Raw genomic sequence first — 18002 nt, forward strand, 5'->3', positions numbered from 1 at the left:
CTGGGTCTGCCATCGGTTTTCGGATAAGGAAAACTGATATAACAGACTATCTTTAATTCAAGGATAAATAAAGTTATTGTATTGTATTGCATTGTACTACACAACCAAACAAGTATGGAGCTGGAGTTCCTGTGGTTTCCTAAGTGGGGTCCCAATCAATAGCAATCTTCTAGTTCCCCCCTCTAATCACATGTGCTTTTAGCAGACGCCATATTGGTTGCTGTCTGAGAAGGAGGAAGAGAAGAAGCAAGAAAGTTAGCGGGTTTTAGCTGCAAAATGAGTTTCGATAGCGGTAGAGGACCTCCAAATATAGAAGGAATGACGAGTCTGAAGGTGGATAACCTAACTTATCGCACAGGTATTGAAGATTTAAAGAAGTTATTTGGCAAGTTTGGTGAAGTTGGAGACATCTACATCCCACGAGACCGTAAACATCTACAGTCTAGAGGCTTCGCTTTCGTTCGCTTTTGGGAAAAAAGAGATGCTGAAGATGCCATGGATAAAATGGATAGAAAAGTTGTAGATGGGAGAGAAATTCGTGTTCAAATGGCTCGATATGGAAGACCTACAGAAACGTATAAACCAAGCAGACGAGATAATCGTGGGTATGGCGGGGGAAGGTACAGATCCCGTTCAAGATCTCGATCACCAAGAAGAAGGTTAATATGCTTTGTGATTGTATTTTGTAAGGTTTGGACGTCTTATTTGACTACTGCAGTGCCAAAAGAACTATTTCGACATGTTTTGAAAGTTACTAGAACTTCATTCTAGTTCATTCTGGAAGGGCTTCTTCCTTCGGGAAAAATCAAACATTCTAACTAGATATCGGGCCAAAATTTGTTAAACATATTGATAAGAAACAACAAAATTGGATGGATAAGAATATTTAGTAATGAATATAATGAATAACATTACTATAAATATAATTTCGCTCCAATGCTGATTATGACTATTTAACGTTTTTTCCCCCCTAGAAGAAGTCGCTATTCAAGATCCAGATCAAGGTCTCCTAAGAGACGCTACAGCAGATCAAGATCTCCAAGAGGGCGTCGTTCACGTTCCTACAGCCCAAGACGTTCCAGAAGTCCTGCAAGACGTGAGTCTCGTTCTCGAAGCAGATCAAGATCAAACCGTCGTTTTTCAAAATCTCATTCCAGATCTCCAATTAATAGATCTAGGTCTCCTGTTAGGTCAAGATCTCGCTCCCATTCACCCAAAAGATCACCATCGCGATCACCACCAAGAGAAGAACTAGACAATGGAGACTATTCCATCAACAATGAAGAGGCTCTTGACTAATAACTATGTATTCTGTTAGTTTTTGGTTGTTGATTATTGTATGATGTTTTTTTCTTTCAGCAGGACGATCAGTGAGGGAAGAGTTTGGTGTATTGTATTAGCTGATTTGCTGATCTTATCCCAGCTGCCTTCTGTTGCTACTAGCCTCTTTTTGAGACTAGGTAGTACATAATGTCAATTTTTAGTTATTCTGTGCAAATAATGCCCTCGTACCTGCAATCTTTCCAATAGCTACTCTGGTACTAGCCTTTCCAGAGGTGTAGAAATGCATTGCATCATGGGGCTGGTTTAACGGATGCTTTAACAGTCAGTTGGATTTTATGCATCAAGAAACAAAACAAATTTGAAAAGACTGCAATTCCTATCACTTTTCACTACCAGCATGTGAAACAAATACCATATAAGTATTAAAGTGTCCATTAAAACAACCCGTGATGCAATGCATTATGCACTCTTGGAAGGCTAAAATAAAATACTATGCTACAGTGTCATGGACATTCCAGAACACATGTAACTGTTATTTTTTTTAGTTTTATTAGTGCTGTATTATCTCTAAATGCTATGCTGAACCATACAGCTTGCTGCAATAATGTTTTCATTTGTTTGCATAGTGTAGTCCAGTAGAATCATGCTTTCTCAGACACTGGCACCACGTTTACATTTTCTTTCAGTCATGCTATGTATCCTTAAGCTTGTGGTTCTGTCTTTGATGCTGTTAAAAAACCTTGGCATTTCTGAGAAAGTATGATTCTACAATGTAAATATTGATTAGTATTTTTGCTTGCTCATTGTTCAAACAGACCAGAGGTCCTAGTCAATAGAAAATCTTAACCACAACACTGGTAAAGATAACCGTAACAGAATTACAGAGCTGAACTTTTGTTACGCTATAACAGGTGTTAAAAATAACCAGGACAGTTCTATTTTATCATGTTAATTTGTCTCTCCAGTTTTATTTTATTTGTTATTTAGATGCAAAGATCCCTAGGAAAGCTTTATCTAAACCCTGTTTTTTCTTGTAACTTCTACAAGCCATGAGAGTTTATCCCCACTTCATAATGATATGCTTGCTTTCGTTTATTCAATGAAATGCAATGCAAGAAATTCATCTATTCCAAGCCATAGGCAGTAGGGTTTCGTGGACATCAAGTATAGCATTTCTATGGCCACATTCTGTATGCATTTGCTGTTTCCAGTTGGTGATGATAAAGTTAGTAAACTAACATCCACAAAAACCTTCTCCATTATCATCTTAAACAGTAAGATTTTGCTTTTTAAAACGTTTGACATAAGAAGTGATGGTAAATCTCTCAACTATTAATAATTAGTTTGTATAATAGTATCAACATTACATTTTCCCCTATTAAATGTATGACTGTTAACTTTCCCATAGGCGCAGTAGTAAAATGCAGTACTGGTCTGACGACCTCAGCTCTTGCAGTGATCTCAGAGTGCTGCTGCCGCCTACAGCACATTGCTGTGGCGGTCGGTCCTGTATACATGCTGTTGTCCTTGGTGTTAAGCTGATTATGTTGCTGTATGGGGACCTCTATTTCTAATTGGCAGACACCCACCCAAAAATGCTGCTGACTGTATGCTGAAATTGGCAGACAACCCAGACTTTATTCTGGATTTGGCTAACACTTGGAAGCAATCTTGCAGGTTTTCCCTGAAATTGGCAGTTACCCCGCAAAAAAGCATACTCAATTCAGAATGAAATTTGACGGACACCTAACTTAAGAAGACTTGCATATTGTATGCAGAAAATTTTTAATTAATATCTGGAGGCATAAACAATTTCACTTCTGGACATCCCATATTGATATTTCAACAATGAAAACTAATACATTTAAGGTGGTCACTATATCATTAAAAACATCCAGTGGAAGACACCCAAACAAAAGAGAGATTTAGAGATTTTACAATAAGAAGGGTTTTTCAAACAATTTTTTATTAATTCAGGCCTGAGTGCCAGTCATCAGGGATGTAGAAAAGGTTTATGATTGAATCCTCGTGATATGAAACCAACCTACAAGACAACACTTGATTAGAGATTTTGTTATATTCACCACATACACAAAAAAAGCAGACAGTTTGGTTGGGAATAGCTAAGCAGCACAAAAGTGATTGAATTAGATTGACAAAATTTTCAGTTCAGAGCCTTGCAAATTTTGTTGAAGGAGTTGCCTTTGCTACTGGTGGAGATTAAAAGGAAGACGAGGCTAGTTGGTTCTTGTGAAGGAATCACTGATGGTGTGATGTGGGCAGCAATTTAAAGTTAAAGTGTCTATTACACCAAAATCAATATTTTCAGCATTGCTGTTTATGAATTGAGTAACATCTTGAAGATATGAAGGTTTATATTTCAAATATGTTAATGAGTGTGATGACGAGGCATTAAATAACTTTTCTGGGTCATTAAAATACTGTATCAAACATTATCTGGTTTATAGAAAGGTGCGATTCAATTTAAATATGACCAAACTCGAATGGTTCATAAGATGTCACTCCTTAACATATTGGAATCATAAACCTTGATACCTTCAAGGTGCATCACTCAAATCATGTAAAATATGTAAATATTTTACCATTTAACTACTCCATGTAGAATCAATGCTGAAAATATGGATAAAGGTGTCATGGGCATTTTAAGAAAGAATTTTTGGCAGTGTTAATTGGCCGTGTTTTCCAGATTCCTTATTTTGATGCTCGAGTCTTATTTACCAAGGACGAGTAAAGATGGTTAACTAAGCTAAATGGATAAGATTTTGAATGAGAGTTCTTTTCTGTGTAAGGTAGACTGTTGTGCTCTTGATGAATGAAGTTGCAGTCAAGGTTAGGTGGATAGTAGTGTGCGATTAATAATGGTGTTGCAATCATTCTCAATGGCATGTGGAATCATCGCAGTAAAGGTTTCGATGGACATGAATCCGGGTATTTCCATGGAAACTTGGTGTTTTTCAAACCTTCATGAAAACAATTTGACATCCATCACAACCCTTTGTGAAAGTAAAAATTGTGTGATTGCATGTGTGCTGTTGTGAATGACTGTAAAGAGTTTGTACGCAATGTGTACGCCCTTACACATTTGTATTTAGAGAATAGTGGGAACCCTGGCACTTCGTGATTTTATATACATACGCTACTTGAAGTACATTGCACATGTTTGCAGAAGACCAAATTCAAATTTAACGAAACAGTTGCTGTTTGCAATTCCATCTGCTAAATATGTTGGAGATCAATGGATCAAAATTAGTCAACTACTTAATGTTGATAAACACCAAGCTAAGAAATCTACACAAGACAGAAAAGTTCTAAAAGGACTACTACATCAGAACTTTGGCTCTGTGTAGACTATATAGTCCCTGCTGATCAACTTATAGTTGGAAATAGTGGAATGATACTGATCCAAATTTTATTCCATCCACAAGATGGTCCAGAAGATTATGTTTGAATTGGTCTCAACAATGCTATCAAATTCTCTTTTTCCTCTTTTCCCTTCCAGTTGTTCATATCTTAATAAATTGTTTGACTTTTTTCTTATATTTCTATTTTTATGTCACATTCAGTCACTGAACTATTAATTTGATTATTCTTTAATCCATCAACATACATTCATGCATTCACTTGTTATTACAAATGGCAAATGACAATAAAGAGATTAAAAAATTCAACTGATGTAAAATTCTTTTCAATGTATGAATATTCAATTGCAGAACATGGAAATGTTTGAGTACACCCCTATAAACTTTAATATTAATGTTTTTACACAAAGGGATGACAGTCGAAATTGATCATTTTGAGTTGATGTGAAATTCATAATATTGACACAAACAAGATGGGCATTGCTTTTATATCATGCAAATGAGTCCTAGGAACGCCTGATCAATTTCACGAATTTTACACCAACAGATTAAGCTCAAAATTAAACATTTTGAGCTGGTGTAAAAATCACGATATTCACCAGGCGTTCCTCATTCTTTTCATATCGGCTTTTTTGACAAAATGTTAACCCTTTTTCGAAAAATGCGTGGAAATGCCCCAAATCCCAAGGGTATAGCCCATGGAAGTCCCCAAACCGTGGGAAACTTATTAATAACAAGTTTTATTTCGAAAACTTTCGAAAAACGCGAAAAAACCAGAACCCGTCATGTAAATGAGAACGAGGAACGCCTGGTGATTTTCATCACTTTTACACCAACGGATTAAGCTCAAAATTAAACATTTTGAGCTGGTGTAAAAATCACGATATTCACCAGGCGTTCATCGTCCTTTTTATACAAGATTTTTTGACAAAATGTTAACCCTTTTTCGAAAACTGCGTGGAAATGCCCCAAATCCCAAGGGTATAGCCCATGGAAGTCCCCAAAGCGTGGGAAACTTATAAATGACAGGTTTTACTTCGAAAACTTACGAAAAACACAGAAAAACCAGAACCCGTCATCCAAATGAGAGCGAGGAACGCCTGGTGATTTTCATCACTTTTACACCAACGGATTAAGCTCAAAGTTAAACATTTTGAGCTGGTGTAAAAATCACGATATTCACCAGGCGTTCCTCGTCCTTTTTATACAAGATCTTTTGACAAAACGTTAACCCTTTTTTGAAAAATGCGTGGAAATGTCCCAAATCCCAAGGGTATAGCCCATGGAAGTCCCCAAAGCGTGGGAATCTTATGAATGACGGGCTTTACTTGAAAAACTTTCGAAAAACACGAAAAAAACAGAACCCGTCATGTAAATGAGAGCGAGGAACGCCTGGTGATTTTCATCACTTTTACACCAACGGATTAAGCTCAAAATTAAACATTTTGAGCTGGTGTAAAAATCACGATATTGACCTGGCGTTGCTCGCGCTTTTTTCTTTTTCAAAATCGCTCCAAATCCACCTAAACCATGGGTTATAGTGCACGGGATATTCTACAAGACATCGCTAATAAGAAAATCTATTAATGGTCTTTTTCGGCCGGTAAAGTTTCGAAAAACACGCTGAATACAGATTGGGAAGGTTTTGATATCATGCAAATGAGTCCGAGGAACGCCTAATTAATTTTATGAATTTTACACCAACGGATTAAGCTCAAAATTGAGCATTTTGAGTTGGTGCGAAAATTATGATATTAACTAGGCATTCCTCGCCTTTTTTATAGTTGTGAAAAGTGAGCCATCCTATGACGTCACATGCAAGGGTCTCAGTACCATGCTTTTTTGCGAAAGTGGATTACAATGAATATTTTTATAATTTATCAGCTTGTAATGAAAAATTCATTTATTATTCAGCTCCCCTGTTGATAGTGTAGATAGATATAAATATATAATAATATATAATATCGTATATCCAACATCAAATTATGTTACCTCACTACTTTTCTTTGATATTGAACAAAAGCTCGTTCAGTACTGACACAGTTTAAATTGTACTAAAGTTGGCGTTTTCTTAGTTATGGTTATTAGATGTAGCAAAGGTGTCTGTTAAATGCACACGTGAAAATATTTTTCAGTAAATTAAATATTGAACCGAATTACCTTACCTTTGTTACGACAGGCTTAAAGGATTAGTTCAAACAAAGCATTTTCTTATCAAAATTGAAGTAATCCCACGAGCTCAATTAACCGGACAATAGCATTTGAGTTGAGGGCATTAGTTATAGCAATAAAATGCGAGAAGCCTTGTTATGTATGTCATATTTTGAACAGGTAGAATTGATAGATGGTGCCTGAGACCATCAGTAGTTTGATCTATCCCTGACTAACACTCAGATGTACATCGTATCATTACAGGAAAGAACAACGTAGCTATGGCCGAAGGAAGACAAGACAACCTCGAGGTGGAGCCAGCAGTTCAATGTAAAACCGCAAACAAAGAACTTGCTATGATAAACGCAAGAACCTCGGGAAAATGGCTACGAATTCAAAACGCTTTGGACAGAGAAAAAAAAGAATTCGAAAACAAAATCAACGTTGATCGAAGTGTGCTTCTTAAAGGGCCACTTGGACGAAAATCGTTCCAAATTTAAAACTCTTTCATTCGAGCTGGAACTTTGCTGAAATAATCTTGAATACATTAAGAACCACCCACTGGAATATCTTTCTAATATTCGAAAGGAAAGGGCCAAAATTTTACGATTTATTTTCGTCCGCCATTAATTTCTTTGACTCACAGAATTCGGCTCAAGAAGACTGGCACGAGTACTTATGACGTCATTTACTCAACCCAAACCAAAACATTGGTGGGTAATGTATGTGCCATGTTCGTAAAACTCGGTTTATTTGGTTTATTCAGAAAATATATAATGTTTCATTCGGTTTCCTAACTACTATATGACCAAACAATGTCTAGGCGCTGAAATTTTTTACTTTCAATAATACTGTCGATCATAATTCGAAAATTTCAATACATCTCGGCACGCCAAGAATCACAACAAAGTAGGACGCATGGACGAGATTCTAGCGGTTCCATCGCGCGAAGTGACTGAGATATTCGGGATTTATTCGAATCATTTTAAGGATAACAACTTTTCAAGGCATATTTACATACAAGGGCAAAGAGCAACCCCACAATTTGGGTCCGCGAGACATCCGACACAATGAAAGAAAAATCTACGAGCTGAGTGACAGACGCCGCTGTCGCGCGAGTAATAAATAAGAAACCTTTGACATGTTCTTTTACAAAGATAATATTAGATAATCGTATGTTTGTACCTATTCAATGCATAATAAACATTTTGAAGCAAATAATAACCGTCCTGTAGTAAACCAGCTAGGAGAATTACGAGCTCACATTTTAAATTATTCGGCACATAGATCTAAGTATATTGTCACAAATCTTTATATCACAACGCAGAATTCATAACATCAATCACTATTAGATTACATTGAAACTTCAAATTTAAGATCTTTATATCATGGACAGTATGTAGCAAATACAAATAATGAAATGAACGTAAGGAATTTTTATGAAAACCTCTTCCCAAGCAATTCTTCTTCTTCTAGTTCGGCTTCATCTTCATACATTATAACTTATGGTTCTAACTCTTCAGGATTGACAAAGCGAGCGTCCAAAGGAGTTTCCATTATATTTGAAGAGGTATCAAAGGTTTAAAAAAAGTCTGTTTAGAGATTCTTTTCACGATAACGCGTTTAAAACATCAAATAAACTTCAGGTGATTTAACAAGAAATGTATGGTCAAAACGACGCTAACATGACGGTGTTGAGTAAATGACGTCACAGCGTAAAACTGCTGTACATAATGACTCGTTGGCCGTGACACAAAGAAATTAATGGCGGACGAAAATAAATCGTAAAATTTTGGCCCTTCCCTTTCGAATATTAGAAAGATATTTCAGTGAGTGGTTCTAAATGTGTTCAAGATTATTTCAGCAAAGTTCCAGCTCGAATGAAAGAGTTTTAATTTTGGAACGATTTTCGTCCAAGTGGCCCTTTAAAGTGCACCTCAAGTGTAATTTTTCCCCTATTTGGAAGAAATCCTCAATATCTCAGTAATACTTTTTTGCATTTTTTTCCCATTTTGGAGAAATTCGTAAGCTTTTACAGCGTTTTAAAGTACGCAAAAAACTAGTGTCCAGTCACTCACAACATGTCAGCACCGCGTCACAAGAAGTCCTGGTACGAGAAAAATATACGTCATCGGGGTGAGATGTCATGCCACCTATTGTTGCAAAGCATTGTACAAGTTTTGTAAGAAGTTATTTTGTTGTCATAAAATGCCTAAATATTGTGTTGTAACTCACTGTAAAAGTGAATCCAACTTGAAAGAAGGCATCAGTCTGCATACGATTCCCTTCTTTAACGATGATCGCCCAGAAGCGAAAAAAAGACGTAAACGATGGGTTGACTTCGTATGCCTTCACCGCAAACACTGGCAACCATCAGAATGGTCCGCAATATGCTCAAAGCATTTCAAGTCGCAAGACTATGAAACCATGTTTTCAAATATCGAGGGCTTGAAAAACCCTGTCCACCCAAGATTACGGCGAGATGATTTTGGCATAATAGCGTATCCAACTGTTTTTGTCAGCGACGAAGAGAAAGCGCCACCACAAAGTGCGCGAACGCGTAGGAAGGTAAGCTTAGTCAGCAATGATAACTATGTTTTCATGCTTATATTTGGATTTGGGAATTGTTCACTTAATCGAATAGATTTCGCTTATCTATGGTACTGATGGTGTGCGTAAAATATTTCGTAGATCATGAAAGAAATAAGGCAATCTCAAAAGGTCGCTGAAACTGTAGGGGACCCATGTATGCAGACAGAAGAGCATGATATCCAGTCAGTGTCACCAGTCGCGGAAATCAATGACGTGAGTTGATTTTTACTTCAGAAAACGTATATCGTATATCATTAAGTATTACGGTAATATTCTTTGAAATGTTTCTCTTATATAGGAAAGGAGAGACGACACAAACCATCCCAGCATCATGTCAACGCACCAGCAGCAAACTCCGGGAAAACACTGGAGTCTCGATCAGAGTTCCACTATTCCGACACCACATCAATCCTCGTCGAAAGAACGACAAATGCGAAACAGGATTATCACGCTACGTTCGCATTTGAAGATAAAGAAAGAACAGTTGAGGAAAGAAAAACTAAAAAGTTAGTAAAGTCGGACTTTCCTTGAAAACAAACAAACTGTATTCCATTACTCTTATAATTACGGCACAACTAGATTGCGTTTATAATTTTGTCAACTATTTATCTTTCGTAGACCAGAAATTACTAGAGCAGCTAGAAACTTTGTATTGTAAAGACTCCATTGGCCAAAAAAGTGCACCACCGCACGAGAATAATGTTGAAGATCACCTTGATGATCCTTGTAAAGAAGATTGTCTATCTTCGGACGAAGATGAAGAGATGTTATCGGACGAGAATGAGGTTGACATGGAGTATGAGACAGAAACAGAAACAGAATCGTCGATAACCGATGAAGAGGACAACCAACCATCAAGGTATATTTCCCATGTCCATATTTTTGGTGTAACATCAGGACTTACATGATAACAAATCCTGATTTCTTTCCCTTGTTCAATTTCATTGTAGGAGAAGACAATCTAAGGACTCATCCCAAGTTCATTGTTTTCTGGTCGCAGCTGCTAATGCTCTTCCAAATTTGCCATTCTTGTGGTGCAAAAAAACCTCTTGTAGAAGCAAAAGAAATTGGTACCATGGTTGTAGTGACAACTGACTGCTCAAGTCCTAAATGTCCTAAAAGACACACCGTTTGGTCAAGTCAACCAAACATGCCATCTATGAAAATTCCTGCTGGGAATTTTCTATTGTGCATGGCAATACTGTTAAGTGGAGGATCAGTCACGAAAGTGTTCACTATGTTTAAACACATGGGCCTTAGATGTATGTCCCTGGCTTCATTCTTCCATCATCAAAGAGTGGGTTTGGAAACATATGCCATATTTTTTGATTGGTTTTATTACTAACATCATTATTTTCATCAATACCTGTTGCTTTTGATCTCATTTAATACATTGCAGTCATTTTTATTCCCTCTAGACAAAACTCTTCCCTACCATTCTGCTATATTGGAGAGCATACCAGTCGAAAATGATTGAAAAGGTGAAAAGTTTGGGAAGTGCCCTTGTGATGGCTGGAGATGGTCGCCACGACAGCATGGGGCATTCAGCTAAATTTGGAGCATACACAATGTTTTGTTGCACTCTCCCAATGATTTTACACTTCGAGTTAATCCAGGTACAGTATATAGCAATACAGCAAATAAGTAGAGTTTTTCTCTTTATTTTTATAACTATCCTGAACAATAAGTGGGAGAAAATCAAAAGTACTGTAAGTATGAAGATTTTTTGATAATCATATTCAAGTTGAATTATTCATGTATACTTTATAATGACAATACTTATAATAACAATGATAGTCATAATAATAATGACAAAAATAATCATAACTACATTATGATGATAATGATAAATACCTTTTTTAAATTGTTGTACTGTACCATTGTTTAGAGAAACCAAGCAGGAAACAGCCCTGCCATGGAGTTCATGGGTTTCCAACAAGCAATGACTTTTTTAATGGGACTGGAATTGGAGATATCAACATTTATTTCTGACAGGCACACAACTATTACAAGCTGTATGAAGAAAAATTATTCTAATATAACACACTATTTTGACCTGTGGCACCTGAAGAAAAGTATGTATATATATTTATTATATTGGATTTTGATATTGGATTTTTTTCATATGATTTTTATATGATATAGTGCTTATTTGAATAATTACAATCAATATTTCAATCAGAAATTCGCAAAACTCTCACCAAGATTGCAAAACTGTCAGGATGTGAGGTATTGTCAGAATGGATCAAGCCTGCTGAAAACCACCTCCACTGGAGTGCGACATCGACCCACAATGGTAATGGTCTAGTGATATGGGCGAAATTCATTTCCTACCTGGACCACATTATAAACAAGCACACTAATCTTGGAAATGCATTGTTTAACAAATGCCATCATGGGCCCAATATTCCTCACCGGAAATGGTTGCAAAAGGGTTAGTAAAATTCTATGCCTTGTATTTTTCAAAAACACTGCACTGCATTTTGATATAGCCATCAAACACATTCACATCTCTATATATTTAATCTTGCTGTCTATCTTCTAAGGTTTGTTCACTGGAGTATCTTTGTTGCTTGCAGATAGCATACTCTATGAGAAAGTGGTACAAGCTCTAACTAAGCAAAGCCTCATAGATGGCATCATGCAAGCTTCTCCCTTGTCTCAGACCAGCTGCCTCGAAGGCTTCCATTCTGTGGTTAACCATTTTTCACCAAAAATGATTGCATATTCCTACAGTGGACAGTATTGCCGGTATGAAAAATACTCCATGGAAAGTTTTATAAAAATGTAAGTTGATTCACAGTGCCTAATATTGCTAATACTTGTCAAATTCTTGTTTTATTAGACATATCTTGGCTGCTGTCCATTTTAATATGAATCTTCACAGAGATGTTTCAACAACAGCCGATGGTTCAAGCAGAATAAAGGTGGTTTACCCGAAGTTTAAAAATGGAGAGGCCACAGTGAGAGAGCAGAGGATTACCCAGAATTTTGGTAAAAAGAATACATTTTTAAAATACCAATCAATGATCATTAAATTCTAGCAAAAGCAGTAGAAATTCTAGTAGCAGTATAAGTAATTACAGCTGCTAGGTTTCTTACCATAATTCTGTGTACTTGTTACACAGTAACTGTGGTGCTCTTAATTTGGTGCAATATTTTCACAAGTTTATGAAAACCAAAACAGTAGCATTCCTAGAACCACATATACAAGTATTTTGATTCCCATAATGTAATGTTTTCACAGACTATGTGGAAGAAATCTTTCAGACATTCTTGACAAACAGCCAGTACCTTAAAGATGCTATGCAAGATCTCGTCAACATGACTCCACCACCCATGAACACAATGCTGGTGAAACAACCCAGAGCTGAAGCTATCCAGAAAAGTAATGCACGCAAGGCAATGACAGTAAAGGATGTCCCACCAACTACACCAGGTACATGTATGCAAAGTAAATAAAAGTAAGGATTTTTTTGTTGTAAATTTCAAAAGTTAGTTGGACTATCTTATGCTATTTTCTTTCAGTACCTCAGATTCCTCCGCAACCAGCACCACAAGATAATGCAAGATCAAAACCATGCTGTAGAATATGCAAAAGGCCCATGAAAGGGCATCACCTTTTACTTGATTGTCCCCGAAATCAGAAATAGCAGTGCAGCAGATACAAGAAATAAAAACAAAAACCCATAGTAAATGACAACCCAAATAAATTAGCTAAAAGGAAAATCCATGACACTTATTCACAGTTATAAGTGTTATTTATAATAGATTAAAACTATCTTAAAAGAGGGGAATCATTCTATTTCCTGACAAGGAAGTAGCATGCACTGTACAAATGATTTGTTCTGGATTACAGTAAGGTTCAGACCAAAGATGAAATCCACATGTATCAAATATACTTATATAACATAGAAGAACATGAATGTTGAAAGAAGTGCAAAAATTATGTTTTCAATTCTGCACAAATACGTTTTTCGAGGAATGCATAATAAAAAGATAAGACTGCTGAATTCATATGGTACTACAAATGATAAAGATTTATTGCTTGTTGTTGTTACTCTCATACTAGAGTACAAACACTAAAAGTGTGCAACACTTTGCACTATTTAGTAGTAAATAGTGCTAATCAAACAATAGAAAACAATAGGATTAGCATTATTTAGCATTATTTAGTGGTATTTATGTTGCACACTTGCAGTGTTTGTACTCTAGTATATTAAATAGTTTTAATTATGATAGCGAGTCATTAGCTCTCATCGAGGTCAAAACCAGTAAATTCTTGGTCAGACATAAACTTTTGCCTAATTGTAGTATAGGCACACGCTGGTAGCGGGATCCTCTTCTTACCTAAGTAGCCATATACCATTCGGGAGAATTCTCTGTAAGCAACACTTCGTAGAAAACTAGGATCAAAGAATGACTCATAATCAGTGCTCTGGAGATCGAAGTAGAAACGTTGCTACTCGAAAAAGCACATGTATATTTATGCCAAACCCTTACTCATTTTCCGAACCAGTCTGTCGATATCGTGTTTTGCTTTTCGTGTTGTAACGATCGGCCGCCAATCGCAGACTCCACTTCTCCAAACAAACCGGCTGGAATCCTGGGTGGTCGGTGATACATCGAAGCTCTTTCTCTCCAACATCATCCTGAACAAGATCGCTTTGTAGTGCTTCGCCACAGCCATCCAGCTCATCACAACAGTAACATTCACTAATATTTTGAAGAAGGGCTACGCTGCAGTTACCGCATTTACACCTGAAAAATATTCGTGACCTTCGATTTAGAAGATATACGAATTGTAAGACTGCAATGTGTACGAAAGCTTACCATGAACTAACAAGCACAGTTCCTGCCAACCGAGACTTCAGTTCTGATTCTTGTTCTTCGATTTGCTTCACTTCTTTATCGTATTGAGATATCCATTCTGCATCGGCTAGAGGTTCATCAGAATAAGGTATCTCATCGTTTTCAGAGTCGTAATTCTCAGTTAGACATGTTAGTTCCGATGGTAGTTCGCCGGCCGTGTTGTCTTCGAGCTCGAAGTCAGTAATATCGGACGAGGAATCATATTTTGAGCTACATGATGCGCTTGTAGTTGCCATAAATATGTTTTTCTGAGAAAACTAGTTTTTTTAAACGAAACAGTTGATGCACTGGCGAAGAATTTGGACACAACAACATAAAGTTTACACACAAGAAATGAAGATAGCTTTGGTTCCTTCCACCCCGATGACGTATTCGCACCAGTCCCCCAAATGAGCGGAGCTGTTATGAAAACCGGGAATTTCAAATCTTTTAAAAAAATCAACAATTCGTTCAATTTCCTTTTTTTTATTATTTTTCGTTATTATATGTGTATATCTCCACTTCCAAATAGGGGAAAAATTACACTTGAGGTGCACTTTAAGCAAAGGGAACGACTACAAGCTACTACAGCCTTGAATAAGACAAGTCTCGAAACGAGCAACCAAGAAAGAGAATCGGTTATGCCACGAAGGATGACTTTGGCTGATGTATATGATGCTTTGATCAAAAATGTTAAAGCGCAGAAAATGAGCCAAGGGGAAGACCACGGAAGCGTACAGTCAGAGCCTCATCGCCGCCGGGGAAGTACGCTGAGTTTTGACAATAAAAGAGTCACACGTAAACCAGTACATTTTTCACTACAAAGCTTGCAACGAGCCCAAACCACTCTCCATACGAGACTTCAAGCCATCGCTCAGGAACAAGGACACAGTACAGTGGAAAATGATGAGACAGAAGAGGATACAACGTCCCAACTAGGACCTTTTGATTTAAACGAAGAAGAAAAATCTCTAGGCCCAAAACTACGACTACCATCAATGGCTCTTCCACCAATACGAAACCAGAAACTCTTTGAACCACGTGCAAGGAGCTTCGAAAAGCAGCGTTTACGCAGCTGTTCCGATAGTCCTGGTGATCTAAATGAGGTGAGGTACTGCCGATATCTGAGGGGACGAAGAAACTCTGCACCCACACCAGTCAGGCCGGGAATGAATCTTAAATACAGTGCGATGAAAAAACGTTCATAAATACACCCAACTATTCTGTAATATAATATACTGATAAAATCCGTTTTGTTCCATTTATGATATTCAGTCAATTTTCTCACGCAGCTAATGTTGTTCCAACATCACTGATGAAGTCTTAGGAACCGAATTTTCTGCTGTATATATTATTGCTAGAGTCGTTTTCATATGACCGTGAAAGAATAGGCAAACTAATAGTCAGTATGTACTTGTTGGTAATTGGTGGTAATAAACCCATTAGACTTAACTATACACTAGGTATATGACAAGAATGACAAGACAAGAATGTAATAAGCCAAGAAATTTGTTTTTATTTATATCTCAGTTGTCATGTACTATTTGTGATAATGTTTGTATATTTCACACCATAAGAACTGAAACAAGATTTTACAAAACACATGATGCTCAAGCACAGGGAGCGACCATTAGATTTTGGGGGGGGGGGGGGGGGGGGAGGGGGTAATATAAAAAAATATGCGAAAGGCAAACGCGCGAAACTTTAAGACAAATGTATGAATTTACCACCCCCTCAACCTGGTTCGTCCGGCTCACAATGAATTAATATCTATTTTATCACCATCTCTTTTTTGGGGGGAATACACCTCCACAGTACATACAAAAATCCCCCTGATCATTAATATCTTCCTGACAATAAGGACATAAACTAGCTGGATCGTTAGAAAGCTCTTTGGAATGCGAACTTTCAGTCATCTGGCCGAGTTTCTTGCTGATGTCCTCCCCTGGCTTATAGAAAGACAGTAGGTTATGGGTTTCTGGATTTGCCTCTTTTGCTTCGACTGTAGCCAGAATGGTCTTTAGGGTGTTTGTTTCCACATTTAACTGAGCCAGGTTCTTCATCTCTGTGGAGTAGCTTGGTGTTTCGCTATCAGTCAAGTCGATTACCTTGGTATCTTGATAGTGTTCGTCATCATCAGAGTCAGAATTCATCAGACACTGGACAACTTGATCCATGTCACCATTTTCTCGAGCAAGAAGCGCAGCTATCTTGGCCTCAGATACGGATGGTAGAACGTTTTTAATGGTAGCTATTTGCTCATCAAACTTAAGCTGAAAGGAGGACCCTGTCTCAAGTCGAGGCTGTATTGTTGGCACTGCATAACAACTTCCTTTCCTACCAGAAACATCAGCCACTTCCCGGGCTTGCCTTTGGTGTAGCATGAGCGCAGTCTTGAAGACTGTCAAGGGGTTAAGATCTTTTGTTGCTTCTGTAATCTCCTTCGAGTAGGCGTTTATACTGTGGTACATAGACTTATGTTCCTCCAGCTTCTTTTCTTGTGCAGCTGTCGATTCAATAAGAAACGTACAAAACAAGACGTTAAAAAATTTAATAGCTACCATTTATTCAGTATATTGCTCAGTGACTACTGTTGATGCTCAGGAACATGATGATGGTAATAAAAATAAATAATCACTTTTGTGGATTTTGCTCCGATACATTAAAAATGTTCTAACGTTATGATGAAAAATGAAACCAGTCATAAGGGTTTGTTAAAACTATATGAAATACCTTTTTTCTGGATTTTCACCTTGGATTTCGCGTTTTAAATTTGCTTCACGTAACTCGTTATACATTAATACCGATATACATCAAAACATAAAAACTTAGTGACGAAATAAAATGAATCAACAACCAACAAAATGTAAGGACTTTTACCATTCTACATTAGGTGTCCGTACTGGTTTGCGAGATATTTTGAGAAATATCGTCATTTCATATGAACTCGATGTTTTACCGAGTGCGAGTCGTGTAAATCATTTCCGCAGTTTTTCGCTTGAACATTTTAGACATATACAGCATATATTCCTGGTAAAAGTGTTTTTCGACAACAAAAAAAAAAAAAAAAAAAAAAAAAAAATCGTCCTTTTTTCCCCACGAGGGTAGCACTTAATAGCCAGTGGCTAATAAACCTGTGGCCCTCATTCCATGATCGAATTGGAATTTAGGAGTTGATTTTTGCGGAGGGAGGAAAACCGGAGAACCCGGAAAACCCTCGAAGCACAGGAGAGAACCAACAAACAACTCTACTCATATACAACACCGAACCCGGCGGGACTCGAACTCGGGTCGCATTGATGAGAGACGAGCGCTCACACCGCTACGCCACCCGTGCTTCCCAAACAAACCTCGGGATTGATAAGTAATACTAACACATGTAAAGCTTTCACATTCAAACATGCACAGACTTCTACAAACTAAACTGCTAAAATGCGTTCAAGGTCAAGACATTTTTTTTCGTTTAGGGTAACATTGATAATTTTAATAGTATGGTATAGAAAATATTAATATCAGTAAAAACCGTTCAGTAATACCTTTTCTTTGCTCCGCCTTCGACATGGTTTTCTTTACCCTTTTTGCTTGGGTTTCATAGTTGGCCATTTGGAGGGCTAACATAGAATTTTCAGCGAAATTAGTGTTATCAGGAAAGGAAGACGTGGTTGTGGTCGAGCTTGTGCTCGTACACGTGGAAGTCGTTCCTATCGAGCTCTGTGTAGTTGAAGCCAGGTTTGCTCTCCATAT

At 37.3% G+C, this 18002-nt stretch overlaps 4 protein-coding genes across 12 annotated transcripts; 3 read left to right on the top strand and 1 right to left on the bottom strand.

The window, feature by feature from the left end:
* Nucleotides 1-181: 181 nt before the first annotated feature.
* Nucleotides 182-4973, top strand: LOC116295053 (serine/arginine-rich splicing factor 2). Of its 9 annotated transcripts, none has more exons than XR_004196977.2 (4): nt 182-659; nt 975-1096; nt 1360-1460; nt 2693-4973. XR_004196977.2 is itself a non-coding variant. In XM_031702757.1 (3 exons), the coding sequence occupies exons 1-3, from the start codon at nt 277-279 to the stop codon at nt 1398-1400; spliced, it is 546 nt and encodes a 181-aa protein (XP_031558617.1). In that variant the 5' UTR covers nt 182-276; the 3' UTR covers nt 1401-2687. The 9 variants fall into 9 exon arrangements, 6 of the variants coding, with proteins under 6 accessions (XP_031558617.1, XP_031558618.1, XP_031558619.1 ...); XR_004196978.2 differs by having other exon boundaries at nt 1363-1460; XR_016120235.1 differs by having other exon boundaries at nt 975-1460.
* A 2111-nt stretch (nt 4974-7084) lies between these two features.
* On the top strand, nt 7085-15798 carry LOC148909813 (uncharacterized). Its single transcript, XM_089032434.1, has 5 exons — nt 7085-7303; nt 9507-9620; nt 9706-9913; nt 10026-10203; nt 14611-15798. The coding sequence occupies exons 1-5, from the start codon at nt 7097-7099 to the stop codon at nt 15464-15466; spliced, it is 1563 nt and encodes a 520-aa protein (XP_088888560.1). The 5' UTR covers nt 7085-7096; the 3' UTR covers nt 15467-15798.
* On the top strand, nt 10104-13424 carry LOC148909814 (uncharacterized). The gene is made up of 9 exons (XM_089032530.1): nt 10104-10266; nt 10358-10704; nt 10826-11023; nt 11296-11482; nt 11590-11841; nt 11987-12158; nt 12253-12401; nt 12655-12846; nt 12936-13424. Exons 1-9 carry the CDS (start codon nt 10242-10244, stop codon nt 13058-13060), a joined length of 1647 nt encoding a protein of 548 aa, XP_088888656.1. The 5' UTR covers nt 10104-10241; the 3' UTR covers nt 13061-13424.
* LOC148909815 (uncharacterized) lies at nt 13147-14630 on the bottom strand. Its single transcript, XM_089032531.1, has 3 exons — nt 14241-14630; nt 13911-14168; nt 13147-13813 (listed from the first exon to the last, which is right to left on the bottom strand). The coding sequence occupies exons 1-3, from the start codon at nt 14513-14515 to the stop codon at nt 13657-13659; spliced, it is 690 nt and encodes a 229-aa protein (XP_088888657.1). The 5' UTR covers nt 14516-14630; the 3' UTR covers nt 13147-13656.
* Nucleotides 15799-18002: the final 2204 nt, after the last annotated feature.

Source organism: Actinia tenebrosa, unplaced genomic scaffold (genome assembly GCF_029948245.1).
Source record: "Actinia tenebrosa isolate PJP-AT-01 unplaced genomic scaffold, QUT_ActTen_1.0 PGA_scaffold1__47_contigs__length_23844297, whole genome shotgun sequence".
Lineage (NCBI taxonomy): Eukaryota > Metazoa > Cnidaria > Anthozoa > Actiniaria > Actiniidae > Actinia > Actinia tenebrosa.

Excerpts from the sequence above, each read along its gene's own strand:
- LOC116295053 (XM_031702754.1), top strand. The coding sequence starts at position 277 with ATGAGTTTCGATAGCGGTAGAGGACCTCCAAATATAGAAGGAATGACG. Across the intron at positions 660-974 it reads TCTCGATCACCAAGAAGAAG|AAGAAGTCGCTATTCAAGAT; the intron begins GTTAATATGCTT and ends TTTCCCCCCTAG.
- LOC148909813 (XM_089032434.1), top strand. The coding sequence starts at position 7,097 with ATGGCCGAAGGAAGACAAGACAACCTCGAGGTGGAGCCAGCAGTTCAA. Across the intron at positions 7,304-9,506 it reads GGCCACTTGGACGAAAATCG|ATCATGAAAGAAATAAGGCA; the intron begins TTCCAAATTTAA and ends AATATTTCGTAG. Across the intron at positions 10,204-14,610 it reads GAGAATGAGGTTGACATGGA|AAATGAAGATAGCTTTGGTT; the intron begins GTATGAGACAGA and ends TTTACACACAAG.
- LOC148909814 (XM_089032530.1), top strand. The coding sequence starts at position 10,242 with ATGAAGAGGACAACCAACCATCAAG. Across the intron at positions 11,024-11,295 it reads TACACTTCGAGTTAATCCAG|AGAAACCAAGCAGGAAACAG; the intron begins GTACAGTATATA and ends ACCATTGTTTAG. Across the intron at positions 12,847-12,935 it reads TGTCCCACCAACTACACCAG|TACCTCAGATTCCTCCGCAA; the intron begins GTACATGTATGC and ends ATTTTCTTTCAG.
- LOC148909815 (XM_089032531.1), bottom strand. The coding sequence starts at position 14,515 with ATGGCAACTACAAGCGCATCATGTAGCTCAAAATATGATTCCTCGTCC. Across the intron at positions 14,169-14,240 it reads ACTGTGCTTGTTAGTTCATG|GTGTAAATGCGGTAACTGCA; the intron begins GTAAGCTTTCGT and ends AATATTTTTCAG. Across the intron at positions 13,814-13,910 it reads CAGACTGGTTCGGAAAATGA|TTTTCTACGAAGTGTTGCTT; the intron begins GTAAGGGTTTGG and ends CTTTGATCCTAG.